Genomic DNA, 20,915 nt, shown 5'->3' with positions numbered 1-20,915 from the left:
GTGTGATTACAGTACTAAGCCGCTGCAATGGAGCAGCTCCAATGCTATTAAATTAAAGATGATGTACCATAGAGCAAATGAACAGTGAAAGTAACAAATACATTTTAATGGGCATAATTAAGTGTGAAAATAACCGAAGGATATACAGTCAAACCAAAAATTATACAGAGACCAGATATAATTTTTGATATTTTTTTACTAGTGGGTGCAGGACACTATTCATTTCATTTATGTAAGTGAGGATAGCAAAATAAAGTAAACTGTGACAAATTATACCCCAAAATTCTTCACACAGTGGACTACCAGTAAAACTGATACAAAATTGGGACCAAAAATTATTCAGACCGATTCTGGGGAAAAAAATGAAGTTCAGGTTTGCATGAAGCTGGGTGACAGCATGCCCAGGAGACTACAGGTGTGTAAATATTGTCATACTAACGGCTTCGGGTGAGTACTGGAAAAAGTGGTATCGGTGCATCCCTAATAAAAATATTAAGGTTTCCACAAAAAAATTAAGCAGCACAACTGTTTTCAACATTGATAATAATAAGAAACACAATAGTATTATTTTTACTGTATTTTTCATCAAATAAATGGAACCTTGAACATAAAAGACTTCTTTTAGTCCAACCCCGATCACAAGTTTTGGAGCACAGCCTGTGTGTGTGCACGTGTATACCTTAGCGGCGCCGTTGGCATAGATGGGGATCATATTTTCGGCCCCCTGTTTGACTTTGAGTTCGATGTTTAACTGCCTTTCCAGGGCAGCGATTCTCTCCTTATGCGCCGAAGACCTGCTCTCTGCTCCCGGAGACTGAGGAGCATCATCTAGGCAAAAGAAGTAAAAAAGCCAAGGTATTTAAGAACGGGAAAATCAGGGTTTTTGATATGAAAAAAATAATTAATAATATTTCAGGTATCTATAATTTATGTCTTTAAACATATGTGTTTTTGTTGGATTTAAATATTTATGAGTATTCGAATTATGTATGTGCATCCACTCGAAATCAAAACATGAGTTATTTTTCTTTCATGATATCACTGTCATCATCACTCATACACAGCAGTCAGTATCCACTCACCACGTGAATCATCCGTCCCTTTGACGACGATATGAGCATCCAGCTCTTGTAGCTCAGTGTGGAGCGAGTCCAGACGTCGATTGGAGCTCCTCAACTGACTCTCCACCTGCTGAGCATTTCGTTTATCGGTAGTGGCTCTGCGGAGATTCTCTGCTCCCTCTTTGATCTTCAGCTCCTTCCGGATTTCCCTACGGATTCGCTCTCGCTGTTCATCCAGCCGCTGCTGAACACTTGAGTCAGAGAAATCGGAGCTGTGGTCCAAGCCTAGCTGCTCTAGTACTGACAACCCACCGGGATCACTCTGCAAAACAGAAAGATGAAGTTTAAAGATGAAGCACTCCCAGTCTCAAAGTCAAATTCAGCTTCAGATATCCTGAGATCTTAGTAATTCACTAAATGCACTCCATTGAGATCACTTCATTATCATCTTAGGCCTGACATAGCCAGACTTTTGAATGCTGGCATAAAGTCTCATCCACATTGTGGCTTATCTGGACAAGATGTGCCCACAGGAAAAGACCATGTGACCAGCGAGTACAGTATTCTTGCTTTTAGATGCTGTTGGGTAAATCTGAAATCTATGAGATCTGAAAAATAAACAACCAAAACAAAGGTGCAGCAATTTCAGCTACATAACTTGGAAACAAATTTGTGTTCTAGGATATACTGTTTACCTATTAGCCTATTTCTTTAAACAATGTCCCTTTAAACAACTTTATTTCAGGGTGGATTGATATAAACCTTGACTATAAAACTTGACTCCTGGAAATTGTGTAGAGGTCAGATTGGAAAAACTTTTGCAATATACACCAGCCATATTCGCTGTAACATAACATGAAAAATTGTGAGAATATCCCGAAATATCTCTCAGAAACTGTGGAGAATACACATCGGATCTATGGCCCAAAACACAAGTACCCACAAACAAACTAAAAAGTGCCTATCATCACTCCACTTGGAAGTTACTCACATTAGATTTACACAGCTCTGAAACCAACTAACTACAAATTAACGGTGGATTCCAGACATTTGGGGTCATTTTCCCTATTGTTTTCCATCCTGCTAGTCATGACTTCCACGTTGGGATACTATTCACTGCTCCAAAGATAACCCTGCCTGCCAGAAACAAATTGCCCAAAAATGTTTGCAAGATATCAGCTATTATTGGTTTAACAAATGAAAACCTGCAACATTTGAAATCAGTCGGTCTAGAAACGTTATTTTATTATACTCCAGAAGCTTTTGAGATAGAGAAAAAAAACGTTTTTTAAAGTAAATATGCTTCAATTTGCCGAATTTAGAGAGATAATATAAACTCTCAGACAAAAGGGCTTTTTAAAAGGAACCGCCATTGATTACACATGAATGCAAACAGTCTGAAGAAGTTCACTTTGACAGTAAAAAAAAAAGAAAATCAATGCTGGGATGAGAGATATTAAAAAAAGCAAATACATCAGATGCAGCAGGACCAGAATGGATATTTTACTAAGAACTGACAGTTAAAATCCTATGTAAAAATACACAACCGCTTGCCAAATCTTCAAAAGAACACTGGAGATTTAGTTACACCCTAAAACCACTTCATAAAACCTCAAACAAATGTTTTACAGGTTACACGCATTTGCACACTAGTTACACCCACTAAACAATCAAGAACAGCCAGCCAACACATTTTTCCACAATTACGCAATTTTTAATATTGCTTTACTATTTACCAGTCATAATTTGTGAAACTGAACACTACGGTGACAATAATCTCCTACTGATTTGCTGTAGCAACTCTGTCCCGTACTCAACCTAAGGGAAACACATCCCAATTGGCAAAAAAGCCCCTTTTCATCTGTTGAAATTATTTTGAAAACCAACAGTCCTGTCAATCATAAAATGTCACCTGTATTTCCAGATATTCCCAGTGATCCCATTCACCAGACCAACACATTCTCCTCTCTCCGGCAATGAGACCAATATCCAGTAGCATAGAAACAGAAAGACAGAGGGAGACGGAGGAAAAGAGAGAGAAAGAGATGAGGGAAGGGAAATCTGTGGTCGAGGGTCGCCCTCCCTGTGCAGGATATCCGGTTAAACCACTGCATGCTCTCTTCCTGTTTTCTGCGACGCTTGGCTTTACTAGATGACACCAGTATGGGGAATTAGGCTATTGTTTCCATGTACATGCATCTTTTCACTGTCAAGTAATAACACCCATGTTTCAATAGCACTTACTGTGTCTTACGATGTGCAAGTGGTGTTAATTTATCAGTTTATAAAAACTGTTGAAATACTAATATGCCTTCATTCAGTGTAACAGAAGACCTCTAAGAAACTAAGGCAGGAAGGACCTTCATAAACAATTCAGAGGAACATGGAGAAAAGCATTAGTACATGTGTGAGAGAGGGCGATAGCGATATACCAAGATAAACTCAGTAGTGGGGGTGGGCAGAATAAGCAAACGTACACGACTGTTCAAAAATTTGTGGTCGGGAAGATTTTTTATGTTTTTGAAAGAAGTCTCTCATTCTCACCAAGACCGCATTTATTTGATCAAAAATACAGTAATACTGTGAATTATTATTACAATTTAAAATAACTGCTCTTTTTTAATGTATAGGCTATTAGTGAAATGTATTCCTGAGCTGAATTTTCAGCATCATTACTCCAGTTTTCAGTGTCACATGATCCTTCATAAATCATTCTAATATGCTGATTTAGCTAGTGCTCAAAAAAAAAAATTCTTGATAACTTCTGAATGGTATAGGCCTATATCATTTAACATTACATATTGTGATTAGATATATGGGTGGGCAATCTGAGGGCATCTTGAAGACGTCCACAATCTACTTTACAAACAAATCATAGAAACTGTGACCTTTTACACACTATAAATGTGTCATATTATGTAAGTATGTAAATATATCCACACAGCTTTCAGTTGGCAGGAAGTTATTAACATGTTAGAGCAAAAAAGAAACATGGATGAATGGGAAAGTGAAGAGTGGGATATGTTGGACATTAAAAGGAGTTATTAAAAGTGCAATAAAGCCATGAAAGTGAATCGAATCTGGTAATGACTGACAGGCGGCTTTCTGTGCGCGCGCTCCAAGATAGAGAGGAACATAGACACGTGAAGTATATTTTAGGCATAAATAATCAGATGCGCACAAAAAATATCAAAATGTTCTCACCTGCTTGGTGTGTATTTACATAAACACAGTCGGTTTTGTCTTAAGTGAATGTAATCAGTTCATAAACAGAAAATAGGACGTGTGTCAGTATATTAGATCCATGTGTCAGCCTAATAAACCTCCTGCTGTCTGTATCATTTAATGTTAATCAAACAACAAAAGAAAAAGAGAAAATCACTCACTGCTCATAACTGAATAACTTTTGTAGCTTTAATTAAAAAAAAAAAAGATTTTGTGTTGCATTTTACATTTGATTACTTTATTTCAGTTTCTGCAGTATTTCTTACCTGAAAAATGCTACTGTTAAATAGACTTACCTGCAACATAAAGCACTGTTTATTTCATTTGTATCTTTGTTCTGTTGTATTTATTTGTTCTATTGCTTGTCATTTGTTTCTGTTGTTCTGACTTGTATTCAATAAGCTTAAAGGTGCTGTATGTAAGTTTTTGGCTCTACTAAAGCACAAAAATACCATAATATGTTTGCAGATATTTAAGAAACATGCTAAGTTAACATATTTGTTTATCTGAAAAACAATACTACAGTCAGTTATTCTCCTTTGAAAATGTGCGTTCCGGGCCGGAATGTCGGTCTCTGTTTTGGTTTGTGAAACCCGCCCACTGCCAGTTTAGCCAATTGTATTTCGGCACACCGGGTTGCCAGTTGGCGGGAAACACAGCGAATTTAATTTCAGTCACGGAAGCTGGCAAACGAAAGGGGTCAGAGAGGGAAATAGAACTTTCTGCCCATCCTAAAAAGCCTTGACATCCATCCAAAAAACGTTATGATCAACAACAGTATAATAAAAGCAGAATAAATATTGAAGATGCGTTTGAGAGATGGTTGTTGGTGTCGTCAATCTGGCAACCTGCGTGTGCGTCAAGTCTGAGGAGGAGGGACTGGGTGATAAAAACCCTCTCCAATATTTTGAATTTGGACTGCAATACCTAGTTCAACCACTCGGTGTCATTCCTACATAAAGCACCTTTAAGGACTTTTAACTTATATTAATTAGGCTTAGTTTCTATTGTTCAGTAACTTGCAAAATAGTAAAAGTAATAGTAAAAACCAACATGAACATGAATCATGATAAGCTTGTGGATCATGATCATGCCTGTAAAAAATCATAATATGATATTTTTGCCATATGGGCCACCCCATATGTCCACAAAAAAAAAACACACTCAAAAAGGGTCTAAAGTGTAGTAGCTATATTGCTATAGTATAGCTGGGCATAATATATTGTTTATCTGAGACGTTTGCATCAGATGTCTAACTCTCAGTTTCTTATCTCCTTCTGTGATCTCAATATATCACACATGCTGTATGACATCAACCTTGTTAATTATGACTGGAAATTTACCCAAATTGCCAGTTTGAAGTCAAAGAGCTTAAAGCAGCTGCTCTGAAGTCTTTGATGCATTCAGCTATTGTGAAACTGAAACTCACAAACAGGTCACATATGCCCAAATTAAGCCAACAGATGCAAATTGGAATTCCAATACAGTTTTAATCCTCTAAACATCTTTTTTTTTTTACAGCAGACACCCTGAAGATTAGCAGACCCTGTGATCAAACAGCAATCTGATAAAAGCAAATGAACACGGAGAGCCCGAGGCTGATGCGGATAATTGCAAAAACACCATTTCAACACTAGCAGAGATTAAGCTTCAGATAAACTAGCTCACAATGACTAGACTGTTGCAGTAAAGTTTACCTTACACAAAAACACATGAGTCATTTATAATATTTAAAAAACACTAAATTTAATAATACTGTTAAATGTAATCTTTAGCAAATCTCAAAATAAATTTGCTAAGATGCTTAAATACACTTCTTATAGGATTTAAAATATTAGTACATTTTTTTTATTATTCAGAAAAAAGTAGTATAGAATTTTAATATCTCCCATTTATCAGGAAATTCATTATCGGTTTGTTTTTTTATGCCAGAATCTGGTGCAAATGTGTCCTGGATATGTGTCTGAAGATGGACATAGTTTATTTAAACAACCATGAGCACCATTAACAAATATCAAAACTTCAATCAAACTTGGACTAAAACCAATTCACATTTCCAACATAAGTCCTGGTACCCAGAAGCTGACCGTAGTACAAGATCACTGCAATAACAACTCTAAACACTCTTCTGTGGGACTCTTTCTGGGACAGAACATCAGAGCTAATCGCTGTGGTTACAGTGATACGGTTTCAGCAACAATGGTTTAAGCGTACAACCACAGCATCCTTTCGACCATTCCACTTGAATGCAAGTCATCAGATCTCTACTGAGACAACATCTAAGGCCAGTTTGATGGGGCAGCTCACATGCATCAGCTCTCACAAAGGACTAGAAATGACCTACGAGAGAGCAAGACAGGATATGAAGAGTGTCAGACACAGGAAGAGCATAAACAATGACAGAAAAGCACAAGGGAGAGTCAGAAGAGGAAGAGGGGGATGAGAGGAAATTACGTGATGCAACTCGCAAAGATATCAAATGTTGGGGGAGGGATGGAGGACGCGGCCCACAAAGAAAACAAAAGTTGGTCCACACAAGACTAGTTTAACTCTTAGAAAAACTAAAGAGGGAGAAATAGACAGGAGCAAGAAAAACCTGGAAAGCCAAAGGTGGTGATAAAAACAGCTCTGTTTTTTAAGGAAGTACAAATGGACAAGTAAAGTATTGCAGCACTGCATTAAAAAATAAATGTAAATAATTTGTAAACGTAACTTTTTTTTATTTATAAAACATTATATTCATAAAGTTCATTAATATTTTACAATGCTATACTATATATTCTAAAATAAAGTAAAACAATTTATTATAGGTATAAATGGTATTAACATTTATTATATATTTTACACTTTTTTATTTAAAATGATTTACATTGGCATGTAAAAAATGATATTTACGATATTTATTTTTTAATACAAATAATATTTATTTATATAATTCTATAATCATATAATTTATAACACAATATAGTAACAATACATTTTGAATCAATATATAAAAAAATAAAAATGTAAATAATTTTAAATGCAACTTTTAAAAAAAATCGAATACACTGTAATTACAGACTGTATTAATATTTTGCGATCTAATATTATATAAACTATTTCAAACTATATTTAAAGTCTCTAATCGCCGCATTGATACTTTTCAATTTTTTACTTAAAATGATTTAAAGTGACGTAAAAATTGTTTTATATTTATATTTAATAATGTTTTATTTTTTTATACAAATAATAGATATCTATGTAACAATATAATACATTTATAATAGATTATGGCCACAATACATTTCTTTAAACAAACTATTTTGTTTAAACAACAATTTGCATTCTTGCACAACACATTTCACACTACTGCAGCTATAGTACACTGAATATGAACTCAGTTAAAATGATCTGCATTCCAGGGTTGATTCTAAAACTTTATTCTAGAGAATTCTTTACATAAACACTGTATGTGGGCCTACCTCTTGTGTAGCTGAAGTCTCTGGATGGGTGATGTTGTTGTCGTCGTTGTGCTGCTCTGTGAGGGATGTATGTCTTCCCTCCTCGTTAGCCATGTCACACCCTTTATCTCCCTGCGTCTGCCCACCCGGCCGTGATAAAGACTGCTAATAAAATCTCCCACTCTTCCCGCCGAGACCCTCTTTATCAAAACCACTTCACAACAGAGACAGCTTCCCCCTCGACTAAAGAAAGGCGAAAAAAACGGAAGTGGTGTGGGGGTGAGCTGCAGGAAGGAGGAGAAAAAAGCAAGGCGACAGATTAAGACACTGAGAGAAAGTGTGACTAAGCTCCACCCCTCAACTACACTTCAACAAGCAAGTCGATCTAAACTCTTTCCAGTCATGCTTGTTGCATTTTGTGTAGTCTACAGAGAAACAGATGCAAGCAGTTGCACTGAGACGCGATACAAAGGTCACCATCATCATCTAAAAAGAACACAAAGAGTATGTCACTGACAGTAACTGCGTGAGGACACAGGAAGAAATCAAAAAGTAAAGTTGAAATTTTAGCATTATGCAGATTTTCTGCATTTTTTCATGTGAACTATTACTTTAATAATCATACGACACTTTACCCAGTATACCCAGAATCTAATGAGTAAGAAGAGTTCCAAAACGGGGAAATGAATCGTGAAAAGAGGAAAATAGAAAGACAAACAAAAAATGAGAACAACCATGTAAGGGTTATGAAAAGGTAAAAGAATGAAGATAATAAATGCAGGGTCACTTTTACAGCACATGCAGGCCAGTAAACAATGTTTAGGGCTTTTCACAAAGTGCTTAACCCCGGGTTATCGTCCTTGTAAACTCCAGTTTACAAGAATGTTTAACAGCGGGGTTAGCATCGGTTTTTACTTGGGAATATGAAATCCTTGCTCCGGAGCATGGATAGCACTGCTTTTGTGGTGTTAACCCTACATTGCAGTGTCAAACTCAGGCCCTGTTTACACTAGTGCGTTTTTGTTTTAAAACAGCATTTTAAAATGATAACGATCCTCGTCTACACTTGCATTTTCACTGCATTTCAGAAACGTTCTCTGTCCACACTACACAACCAAAAAAAACACGTCACATGACCATTCATGCAGGTACAACAATGAGCATAATGTTATTGTTTACACAATCATCAAGGATAAACAGAGCGAATGTGGGCAGCCACGTCATCGTTTTCAAAAGTCTCAGTTTCGGTCCATTTACACTGAAACGCAACCCCTGAGTTTTCAAACTAAAACGGGGTCTGCAACGTTTTCGAAAGTCTCCGTTTTCGAGTATCAAAAACACCGAAGTAGTGTAAATGACAGGCGTAACCGTAGCAATTGTATCGTGCAGGATACAAATGCACACTTCATAAGATCTCACAGCTGGATTTGACTAAGTTTGCAAGGTTTTTGAAATTAGATGTTCATTAGTCATTTAAAGATTTGTTTAAATGATATAAATGCATATTTGCTGAATGCTGACGGCAAACGAGAAAGTATTATAATGTTTGCCTTTCTATTACTAACAATATAAAAGCAATCGTTATAATAGTTTTTTGTATACATTTTAATTCCTCTGTTCAACAGTTCTATCTGATTATTAGACAGACTCAGCGCCGTCAAAATAAAAGAACGCATCGGCCAAACAGAAAAACATATCGCCCGATGCCGATATTTGAAAAATGCCAAATATTGGCCGATATATTGGCCTTGGCGATATATCGGTCGACCACTATCCTAAATCATAACACACGATTGATGTTCATATTCATTGCTTTGTTGCAACAGGGTCAAGAGCTGTGCCAGCAACATAACGGTCATAGGTTCAATTCCCAGGGCGAATGTACACCTTCAATGCACTGTACATGCATAAAATGTAAATCATAGCATACAGTATGCATATTTTGGGGGCTTATTATTACCCACAACCCCCAAATTCAGTGTATGATGGGACTGCCACAGCAAGAAGACTCACTGATTGCCATCTCCTGATATTCACTAAGCATTTAAGTAAAATTATGTGCTCTGGTGTATCAGAAGAGTAGAGATTTGTTAAGAAAAGTAATCCCAGGTGTTGAATACAGGTTGCACTGCCATGCTTGAACACCAGGGGGCGTTTGCTGTTTGAACAGAATTGTTAAACGAAATAAGATTAAAAGTGTCTGTTTGATATCAGTTTGCAGTAGAGACCTTCACTGACATTACTTTGGAAGACTGTTGCTGCAATAATAACAGACATTGTAAAAGACAGAATGCAGATGCATACAGAGTCAGAAGAAATTTGTTAAGGGCAGATAAATAGTAAGAGATATAAAGGTATAAAGATATTAGCAAGGGGTAAAATGTCAGGAAATGTAGAGTTAACTGTTATCAACCAGATTCCACTCAGTTTCACTTTAGATCTGGTCCCAGATGTCATTCCGTCACTTTCAGAGCGTGCCTAAAAGCCCTGGGTTTAATTAAGATTTAACGGCAAGATGCAGCCAACAAAAAATAGCCTGAACTCAGTATGTGTGAGGCGGGAAGGTTGTTTAGGGTGTGTACACATAATTTCTGACTTGTTTAAAATCCTTAAGCAAGCTCCCAAAACTAAACACACACTAGATCATTAATAGAAACATGCCTATCCTGTTTGCGGACTCTGTTATGCAAATACTTACACTTACACTCCATACACCATTTACATGGCATCAGTTTGTGTGTTCTCTGGGAATTGAACCCATGATCTTAATGAGAGATGCTTGATGCTTTATAATCAACAAAGCTGTCACTGCCAGTACACACTGAACCTACTTTTTCAGTGTCAGCTGATGTTTTTTCACCACGTTTTGTCATAAGAAAGCACATAAGTGTCATGACGAATAAACATTTATGATAATGGGGGGACAGGCATAAAACCGTGCACCTCTGAACAGCACTTGAAGAAAGTCTCCAAGACAACCCTAATATGAGTCCTTGTACTGTTCAGCCCAAACTATAACCGAGCAGTGCTCATTGTCAGGTCACGCTTACTCAAACACACACACACACACACACACACACACACACACACACACAGAGGGAGCTCTATTCAGCTGCTGTGGCTTGTGAGAATGCCAGCAATTCTAAGCTCAGTCAAAGCCCTGCGGCCAAATGACTGTCCTTCCTTCTGTTTCGCTCTCTCTCTCTGCCCAGTCATGAGCTCTGGATTCATTTACCCTCATTTCATCTGTAGCTTGAACATTTGAAAAACATTTACTAATTAAAAATGACAATGAACTTTAGAGAGAGAGAGAAACTCTCACGCACACACACACACACTCAAACTCACACACACACACACACACACACACACACACACACAGAGGGAGCTCTATTCAGCTGCTGTGGCTTGTGAGAATGCCAGCAATTCTAAGCTCAGTCAAAGCCCTGCGGCCAAATGACTGTCCTTCCTTCTGTTTCGCTCTCTCTCTCTGCCCAGTCATGAGCTCTGGATTCATTTACCCTCATTTCATCTGTAGCTTGAACATTTGAAAAACATTTACTAATTAAAAATGACAATGAACTTTAGAGAGAGAGAGAAATAAAGAATCAATACGCAAGAGAGACAGAAACAGAGAGGGGTATGACTGTGACAAATAGAGAGGACAACCAAGAAATGTCTACTTTAAAGTCAGCATGAAATGAAAATTCACCAAATTCTCTAAATGCATGTTATTGATCTTAACAAGATTTATTTTATTTTATTTTTGACCTTTTGATTTTTAATCAAACCGTTCTTCCATCAAAAACTGCTGACATTCTAGACTTTTGCATTATCATCATTAAAATCACCCCTTTCTTACAATCTACTGCAAGCTGGTATATTAAGATGCCTCCATCCAATCAACAACTGATGGACAGAACCAAGTCCCGCCCTTTTTACCATAATACTCAGAAGTATGTCACAATACGGAAAAAAGATGTCACTACATCCGTTTCATCACGACTTTAAGGAAGTCCTGTATAATTAGGCAGGTTTTGAATTCACTGACCCTGACACCCTTTTATAAGAGGTGTTTACACAAGATGCAACAAAGAGCAAGAAAAAAAAAAGAAAAAGAGAGAGAAAACAATCTAGGAGAACTAGTTGACTACAGCGGCACATCCCCAAAAAAATAAAAAATAAATCGGAAGAAAGGGAACATTAAAAAAATAGTAAACGAGACATTTCCTGTGCAAAGCTTGTGGTTGGGCTCTTTACTACATATACACATAAACACACACCAACATATCTGGAGCATTCTTGACATTCTCGTGTGGTGAGCATTAGTGTTTAGTGTCAGATTGATGAATAGAGACTGATGCCCACAAACACAGGACTATATCTAGATATATCCAGACCTATGGAGATTTTGGAGCAAGTTCATATTCTGACAGCATAGTGTGAAAGGTCTGATTGATTATTTCCCAAACTAATGGCTTTTTCATTTGTTAACAATATTATCTGACAGACATTTTGCATATATATATATGTGTGTGTGTGTGCACATGTGGAAGAAAAGAGTTCCTTAGGAGGTCATTGTGCATTTCGCCATGGGTTTTCAGTGTGTTCATTATGGGCCGAAATGAATAGTGTGTGCGAGTGCACACTGAGTTCAGATGAATAGTTTCATTGTGGCATCGTCAGGAAAAAGCCCACTTAAAATCTCTATTGTACTCACTCAAACTCTTAGACTGAGATATCATTGTGCCGTAGTGGATTACACTCTTTAATACTCGTACAACTGTATCTAAACTATCATTTCAAATATGTAGATAATGGCTTCCTAAACGGATTATCTTGCAGTCGATACACAAGTTGACTGCCGGTGACTGCCATTTGAGAGGCTTTTATTTTACAAAATAATATGAAGGAAGTGAGAGAAACTGAAGTGTCCAGGAAGTGGGTGTCAGATCAAGGGCATCCTGACCCCATTGGGTCTCCTCAAACTGCAAGGGAAAGATCTGAAGGAAGATCAGTCCAGGGTCAGTGGGTGAGAGGTGGTCCTGTTCTGCTGTACGCAATTCGAGAGCAGTTTTTTTTCTGCACTAGCATATATTAAAATATTAAGAATAAAAAAAGAACATTTGAAAAAAAAAAAATACATTGAAATTTTCCAAAAACTATTTCCAATAGCTGTTGGAAAAATAGTATAGGTATAGTTTAGTATATGCTATAGTATAGATTAGCATTTTACATGTTTTAAACCCAATCAAAACCAAAATAAAATCTGTAGGAAACAGTAGTCAGGTTTCCATTACAGATTTGCGCAAAACTTTTGCGATATTTTATAAATGTCGATAAAAACTGTTGCAAAATGATGGTGTTTCCATTAACCGATTTTATGCGACTAAATTGGCATTTATTATTCCTCTCATATTATTCCTAGTTATGGCGATGGATGTTGGTAGGTTTATGTATATCGCAGCCACCGCACTAGCCATTCATTTTAATCGAGGAGACATAGGCGTGTATCTTTAGCAAAGCAGCAAGGAGAGCCACTTCTGGGACGCTTCTGAAACGTCCTGTAGCGTGGCTGGTATCTTTTTAAGGTTATAGTACATTAAAGAATGATCATATGATTTTTACGTACACCAGGTAACCTGTACATGCGAAAAAAACCATTTCCATTGCAGTTTTGCAAAATGTTCCTTTTTCGAATTACCTGAAAAACCACCTCATGCAAGTGCAAAAACTGTTTTTGCAATAATGGGAGTTTTTGCGAAATTGACATGTTTTCATTGGGCGTATTTTCAATTTGCGCAATTTGAAGGGTAATGGAAATGTGGCTAGTATCTTTTAAGAGATAGTTCACCCAAAAATATTCACCCTCATGTCGTTCCAAACCTGTATGCATTTTGACACACTGAAGACAATTTGAAGAAACCGACTTTAATTACATGGACAAAAAAGGTCATATAGGTTTAGAACGGAGTTCAGGTTTACAGAAATGGTGAAAACTTGCACCAGGTGTCTCTTATCATCTGTTCTGAGCAGAGTTCTTCACACCGCTTCTCTTGGCTGGCCTCCTATCACGAGCCAAGTTGTAGGCTGACTTGATGATGATGATGATGATGATGGAACTGAAGCGGTTTCTTCTTCACAGCGTGAGTAAATCTTTTTATCACAGGGAGATACAAGGCTTGGCTCAGTCAACAAATTTCACACTGCAATCATCAGATGTTTGAGAGGGTGGCAGATTAAACATGGTCCTATTCATCAGGATTTATGTTCCAACATAACTCTTTTTAAAACAACATATTCCAGAATTTAAAAAAAGAAGCATACAAAGGGTTCAAAAATTTTATATTTTATTTTATGTTTAGGTAAATTTAGATTATTATATTATTAATTTATTATTATTTTAAACATTTAAATATTTTATAAAAATTTAAATATTAGCAGCTGTATGCACAACCATATTTTGAATTATTTAAAAAGAAACTTTCCTTACGACAAGGTATATTTTAGCTGTTTCCTGTTTTTGAAGGATTTCTATTTCCTTTATTCTAGATGTACAACCGCTTAAAAAAAAGACAAATGCTTGAATGACTGATGCATATGAACTACTTTAAAAGTTTATTTCTATCTTTTTTACTCCAAAGATCTTGGATGAATGTGAATGCCACTGTTGATGAATTATTACGACAACTAGATTTCCCCTAATTATTGGCCTGAGCTAATTAAAAAGCTTTGTTCCTGTTCTTCCACACTCCTGTGAGACAGAATCCTGTGACATCACTAATCATGGTTGCTATGGCAGCAGTTGTCCCGGAAACCAGTGTGCAAACACCTGTCTGTGACCACTCCCAATGTCTCACATTTGTGACAACAAGGTGCATTTCACACGCCAGAGCTGATCAAATCTATCTGACAGTATGCATGTCTGATAAATGTCTAAAAATAACCAGGAAGAGGAATAAAACTGTCATGTTTGAAATGCACTGAATGTTAATTATGTATTTGCATAAAGCATAAGTCTTCCTTGTGCAAAACCAACTGATCCTATTGGTGAATAATGAATATGATCAGCAGAACAAAGGCCTATATGTCTCCGTTACTGTACTGCAATGAATCTCTCTTATTATCTGTACTCAGCATATATGTGTGAATGAGGAAATCAGTCAATTTCTTCCTGGAGTGGATTATTTATGGCTTTGGTTTATCCCTTTGTTTAAAGGTTATCTTAGATGGGATGAATGATGGAATTGTTAAAAGAGTCGCTCATAGTGGTGAGCATAGTACACATAGTAGTGTATCTCACACAGACACAGTATTATGTAGAAGTAAGTATAGCCTGTAAAACACTAGACCCACCCAGAGTCAGGAGACTGGGCTGAAACACACTGACCTGGAGAAGTTTTCTCTTTCTCGAATACACACACGAATATACACACACACACGTGTGCGCACGTGGTCATGTACACAAACACAGGAAGGCGTGTGCATATCCTCCTTTCTAAAGTGACAGATGAAAAAGAAGCGAAGCTTTTCCTTCACATAACATTACTAACAAGCTTTTTCAAAAATGTCGCTTCTCAATTTGCAGTCAAAAAGAAAATCTATGGTCTTGACAGGTAAATTACTTATATAAGGAGCAGAAACAGAAAATGACAAATACATAACCGAACTATTGTACTGTACTCAGTTACAAAAGGTCTCCTGGGAATGGCAACCACCTAAATGTAACTTTGTTGTTAAATAATACAATCTCTTGCATGCTCCACTGTGAATGATTATCAACTGAGGTGTGACTAAAGTTGGAACGAATTCCTCCTCACCTAATAATATAAAAACAAATATTTACATAAAGTGTTCCAAAAGCTATTAAGAGCTTTGTCAATGCATAATGATCATTTTGCTGTTTTCAGATGTTTGTGTAAATGTCGGTGATTAGTGTTCATTGTGCAGGTCTAATGTGCTATCATTAAATTATTTTATTTGTAGGCATTAGATCAGCCATCTGCTAAATAGTCAGGGGTCAGCAATGGATGTCCTGATGACCCGGGGTGAGTTTTAGGCCAGCTGATGGAACGGTTAGTTGACCTATTGAGCCAATGCAGTTTACATTAATTGATCATGTGCTAGTTGTGACTTGCTTTTCTGTCATGTACTGAATATTCATTCTCATTTAAATATCTCTTCAAAATAAGTACTGGTATCTTGCTGTCTAAAATAGACAAGGTTTTGTTGAAAAGGTTTCAAGGTTTCTCGCAAGCAACCATGAATTCCTAGCTGCCAAAGAGTTACACTGTAGCTGTATAATTTTCAGCTATTATTGCACATAAAATACCTAAGAAATAAGTTTTCTTTTGTTTAATACAAATATATTTCCTTCTGTTTGATTTATATTATAAATAAATATATATATATATATATATATATATATACACAACGGGTAAAATAAGTATTGAACACATCACTATTTTTCTCAGTAAATATATTTCTTAAGGTGCTGCCATTTCAGCAAGACATGGATCCCAAACACAGCCAAGGAAACTATCAATTGGTTACAGAAAAATAAAATAAAGCTGCTAGAATGGCCCAGCCAATCACCTGACTTGAATCCAATAGAAAATCTACGGAAAGAACTACAGATCAGAGTTCATATAAGAGGCCCGCAGAACCTTCAAGATTTGAAGGCTGTTTGTGTGGAAGAATGGGCCAAAATCACACCTGAGAAATGCATGCGACTAGTTTCTCCATACAGGAGGCGTCTTGAAACTGTCATTAACAACAAAGGCTTTTGTACAAAGTATTAAATAAATTTCAGTAGTTCAATACTTTTTCCTTGTGTCATTCCATTTTATTACACAGGACTTAAAGGAGTCATATGACGTTTCTAAAAAAGAACATTATTTGGTGTATTTGGTGTTATGAAATGTGTTTAAGTGTGTTGTGATTGGTCGAATTCCTCAAGCGTGTGATGGAAATGTTACACCCCTTACCATATTGTGATGCCCTTTCCCGGCGCGACGAGACAAAACCAGTAAAACCCATTTGAACACCGGCATTGTAGGCTACTCTCCCAGGAAACAGTCCTTGTCCTCCATAAAATGGACACACTGCACACACTGCAGTCCTCCGCAGGGATCTTATCTATTCACGAACAGCTTGTAACACTCCAAAGAGAACGGAAACCTTGAAATCGCATCATATGACCCCTTTAAGTTCTGAACTTAGGCCTATTTGTTTTGTTTTCTTTGTATGTATGGATTACTTGGGTTGTTACCGATATCTGGTGACAATTTCACATCAACAGCACCTTTAGAAATATATTTACTGAGAAAAATGGTGACGTGTTCAATACTTATTTTATATACAATTGGTCAAAATAACAAATGTTTTCATTTGTTTTGATTATAAATCAGGGCTATTTCACCAAATATTGATTTCTTAATTCTTCAACAAAGTTAAAACATTGGTATTGTGCTGTCTAAAAATGAATATAAACATAAAAAACTAATCTAAATCTAAAAACATGGCATCTTTTTTGTTATTTTGACCAATTGTCATTTCATGCTCTAACAACATTTTTATTTAAAATTTGGAAGAAATGTCATCAGTAGTTTACTGAATAAATCAAAAAAAATGTACTCATACATATAACTATAAATTGTAAATAAATTGTACATTTATTTTTTCCATGTAAAATAAAATAAAATCATGATGAGGTTAGTGAAAATATTTGAAGGGCAAGTACAAATCTGAAGTACTGACCCAAACGAATGAATTGAAAAATCCTAACCATAAAACTGATCCATCAACCACTACTTAATTTGCTCCATACTTCCAACCATAAACAAAAACACAAGAGTCACACAATCATTCCCTGCATTAACAGAATGATTCAGTAAACTACAATGCTGATCTTTTGTCAGGGACACAAGAGAGGGAAAACCCCCTAAATTCAGGCTCAAATTCAGCTTATTCTCTCAGAGCAATCCGATCTCCAAAGAGAGTGCCTGAATCCTAAATTGAGCCTGGAAATCTAAGAGAGCCGGGGGAGTGACGGAGAGCTGACCAGTATGATAAAGGGAGAGACAGATAAGAGAGGGGAATTTTGGAGTGAAGGGGGGGGAGAAGCAGAGCAGCTGGTGTTTCACAAAGAGGAAGGGGGAAGAGAGAGAGAGATTACAACCGCTACTATACCCTGCGAATCAGTTTACAACACCCTAACTGTTGCATGCTTTCGCAGACAAAGAGCAACAGGCCATGTGGATGGGAGGGGAGGATGTGTTTTTCTGCAGAGTATGCTAGCTTTCACAGCATTAAATATTCATCGCTTTGGGATGTATTAACAGGATGGCTTCCAAACAAATGATTTCACGGGGCGAGTTAAATTGAAATTCCTGCATTGAACCAGGAAACATGGTTTTTAAGTGCTTTATAAAAATTGGAGATTAACACACTGATAAAACATTAATTTAAAAACACACATAGAGGACAAAATTTGATAGTGCACATTAGTGACATTTCTTCCGGAATAACAAATCAAGCAATTAAACCACAATGAACAATTAGATGAAGAGAAGGAAAGAGAAAGAGAGCATTTACTAAGTAATTGAGTACTTCAAGATCAATGTATGGAGAACTAGCCCAAGGCATTGAAATAATGGAAGTGTAGTTTTAGTAATGGAACAGTTATGCAAGCTGCTCTAATGCTACAGAATGCTGGATAATGAGCAGAACCCATCATGGCAACAGAACTGATGATGTCACAGAGGGGAGAAGCTGGAACGGAAACAAGGCTATGGAACACATAGCCAGAGTTTGCCTTCATGAGGGCATGCGAAAATGCAGCTGTTTTACACTTGGGGAAAAAATGGGGAGGAAAGCGATTGAATTTCTAAGCCTCCCGCCAGAGTATTAAACCAGCTGTTGATTAGCTTGAAGACATGAATACACTGGTACTCTCTTCACTGGAGATAGTGGAAGTGCAGGGATGCACTGATATACATGTTACACCACAGCAACAGTATCGGGAGATGGTTGTTTAAAGAAACCATTGGGTAAATACAAGTTAGCCCAATCCGAGGCTTAAACAATGACTTAAAGCTGCCCTAGGAGGTCAACACAAACATGACATCAGTGAGTCACCAGCACACACACTAGCAGGGGTCAGTAAATAGGGTGAGGGTGTGGCAGTAGAGCACAACATGAAGTCAATGGTGAATACGATCTAGAGCTGTGGTAACACAATGGACTCCATTATGCCTGAGCATCAGTCTCATGCCCTCCTGATCCCCTCCAAAACTGCACCATCAGCCAAACACACCACAGCCAATCAGAGCTCAGCAATAACTTTTCTGGCCAGCAGAAAAGCAGACAAGATACTGACAAGTACGCTCTCCAAATTAACTATACTAAAAATTAGAACCAACAAAAAAAGAAGCCTTTCTTACCACCCTTAAGAATTAAAGGTTCTATATTGGCATTGATGGTTCCATGAAGAACAATTAAAGGAAATTTTCACCCAAAAATGAAAATTATATCATTAATTACTCACCCTCATGTTGTTCCAAACCCGTTAGACCTTCGTTCATCTTCAGAACACAACTTATGATATTTTTGATGACAGCTAGGGTACTACCATGGTCAAGTTCAGAAACGTTGTAAGAACATCGTTAAAACAGTCCATGTACAGGGTATCTCTCTCTCACACACACACACACACACACACACACACGTTTACTGTACACACACAAAATTTTACTATTTGCATTTCTAGTACAACCCTCTATCCTTAGCTCAAGTATGCAAACCTTTTAACAAAACAATATTTAATACAAAACCACACATAATGTTTCTACTGTATCTCTGTCAATCACTCTATTTAGTTAAAATGAGTGAATTGACTGAGTGCTGTCTGTCACTGTCTTTAATCAGTTCTGTGAATGACTGTATGCCACATGCACTGTAATATGTTTTATATTAAATATTACATTTTCAAATGAAAATGGCAACATGATCGTTTTATAAAGTAGGGCCTATGCGTTCATATGTGCTTCATTTTCACTGGAGGAAACAGCTGTGGTGTGATGAGGGGTGAACGCAGCGAAAACTTAGGCTACAGTAGATGGGGAACCGATTGATATTTTGTAAACTGTATTTATGACAAAGAACAGAACTGCACAGATGCAGATATTATAACAATCTATCGTTAAACACACACCTTGTCCTCTGTTTCTCGCTCTGCGCCGCCGCGTTCTGCTGATTGAAAAAGAACGCACTGAAAGACGGGGAGGAGCCGATCGAAGTCTGCCGCCGTTTTCATATGAAATTAAATGGGACTGAGGCGATCACGTGTTCGTGTTCATTTTATGGAGCTAATCGCAAAATTTTGGGGGGGGCTGAGTAGTCATTTTAGGGGGGCTATAGCACACCTAAAAATGGCCTAGCGACGCCCATGGTCAAATGTAATTTATGTAATATTTAAAACCTTTAACCCACTGGGGAAAATCAACCCATGGCAACAGTTTAAAATAAGCAGTTTAAAATCATTGACAAACATCTTATATCGTAAGGTGTGCTCCCTTTATGCCCGGTTCAGACTACATGATTTTAGGCCAATTTTGCCACGATTTGCTTGACGTAGGGTGTCCTGGGGATTCGTAAACAATGGGCGTCGGGACGCAGGATTCCATCGTTTCAGCACGTGTAGTGTGTCATAGTGGACGACAACCGATTCCGCGTCTGCGATGCTTCACGACATCACGACAGAAAGACTAGCATGTTTAATTTTTTTTCCGTCGTCCACGACGAGTTCTGTCACATTGGTCACGTTGACCAATAGCAGCACAGAAGCTCTTTCATACACAGGTTTCAAACATGGCAAAACAAAAGAGAGATGATGGTGCTGCTAGGTGGAATTATGAGATGGAGGAAAGGTTCGTGGAGCTGTGGCAACAGTACTCCTGCCTGTATGATATCATCAAGGGACTACCACGACAGAAACTCATGTCGTTCCAAACCCGTAAGACCTTCATTCATCTTCGGAACACAAATTAAGATATTGAGATTAAGATGAAGGTCTTACAGGTTTGGAACGATATGAGGGTGTAATTAATGGCAGAATTTTCATTTTTGGGTGAACAAAACCTTTAAAGGGGTGGTTCACTGGTCTTTTTCTAGGCTTGATTGTGTT

General features: G+C 37.3%; 1 protein-coding gene across 3 annotated transcripts in view; it reads right to left on the bottom strand.

Moving 5' to 3' along the window:
- Positions 1-20,915, bottom strand: part of pkn1a (protein kinase N1a) — a 38,090-nt gene that overhangs the window by 12,313 nt on the left and 4,862 nt on the right. Inside the window, exons 1-3 of one of the 3 annotated variants that reach the window (XM_016471535.1) lie at positions 7,751-8,010; positions 1,083-1,383; positions 680-828 (exon numbers count right to left, since the gene is read on the bottom strand). In XM_016471535.1, coding sequence (XP_016327021.1) covers positions 680-828; positions 1,083-1,383; positions 7,751-7,843 — 543 coding nt within the window. In that variant the 5' untranslated portion in view covers positions 7,844-8,010. Of the gene's footprint in view, positions 1-679; positions 829-1,082; positions 1,384-2,973; positions 3,074-7,750; positions 8,011-20,915 lie in introns of those variants that run through there. The other 2 variants (XM_016471536.1, XM_016471538.1) reach the window with 2 other exon arrangements.

This window comes from Sinocyclocheilus anshuiensis, unplaced genomic scaffold, assembly GCF_001515605.1.
Source record: "Sinocyclocheilus anshuiensis isolate Anshui unplaced genomic scaffold, SAMN03320099.WGS_v1.1 scaffold2166, whole genome shotgun sequence".
NCBI classification, from domain to species: domain Eukaryota; kingdom Metazoa; phylum Chordata; class Actinopteri; order Cypriniformes; family Cyprinidae; genus Sinocyclocheilus; species Sinocyclocheilus anshuiensis.
The sequence above is the reverse complement of the archived record's forward strand: the minus strand, read 5'-3'. Positions and strand labels throughout refer to the sequence as shown.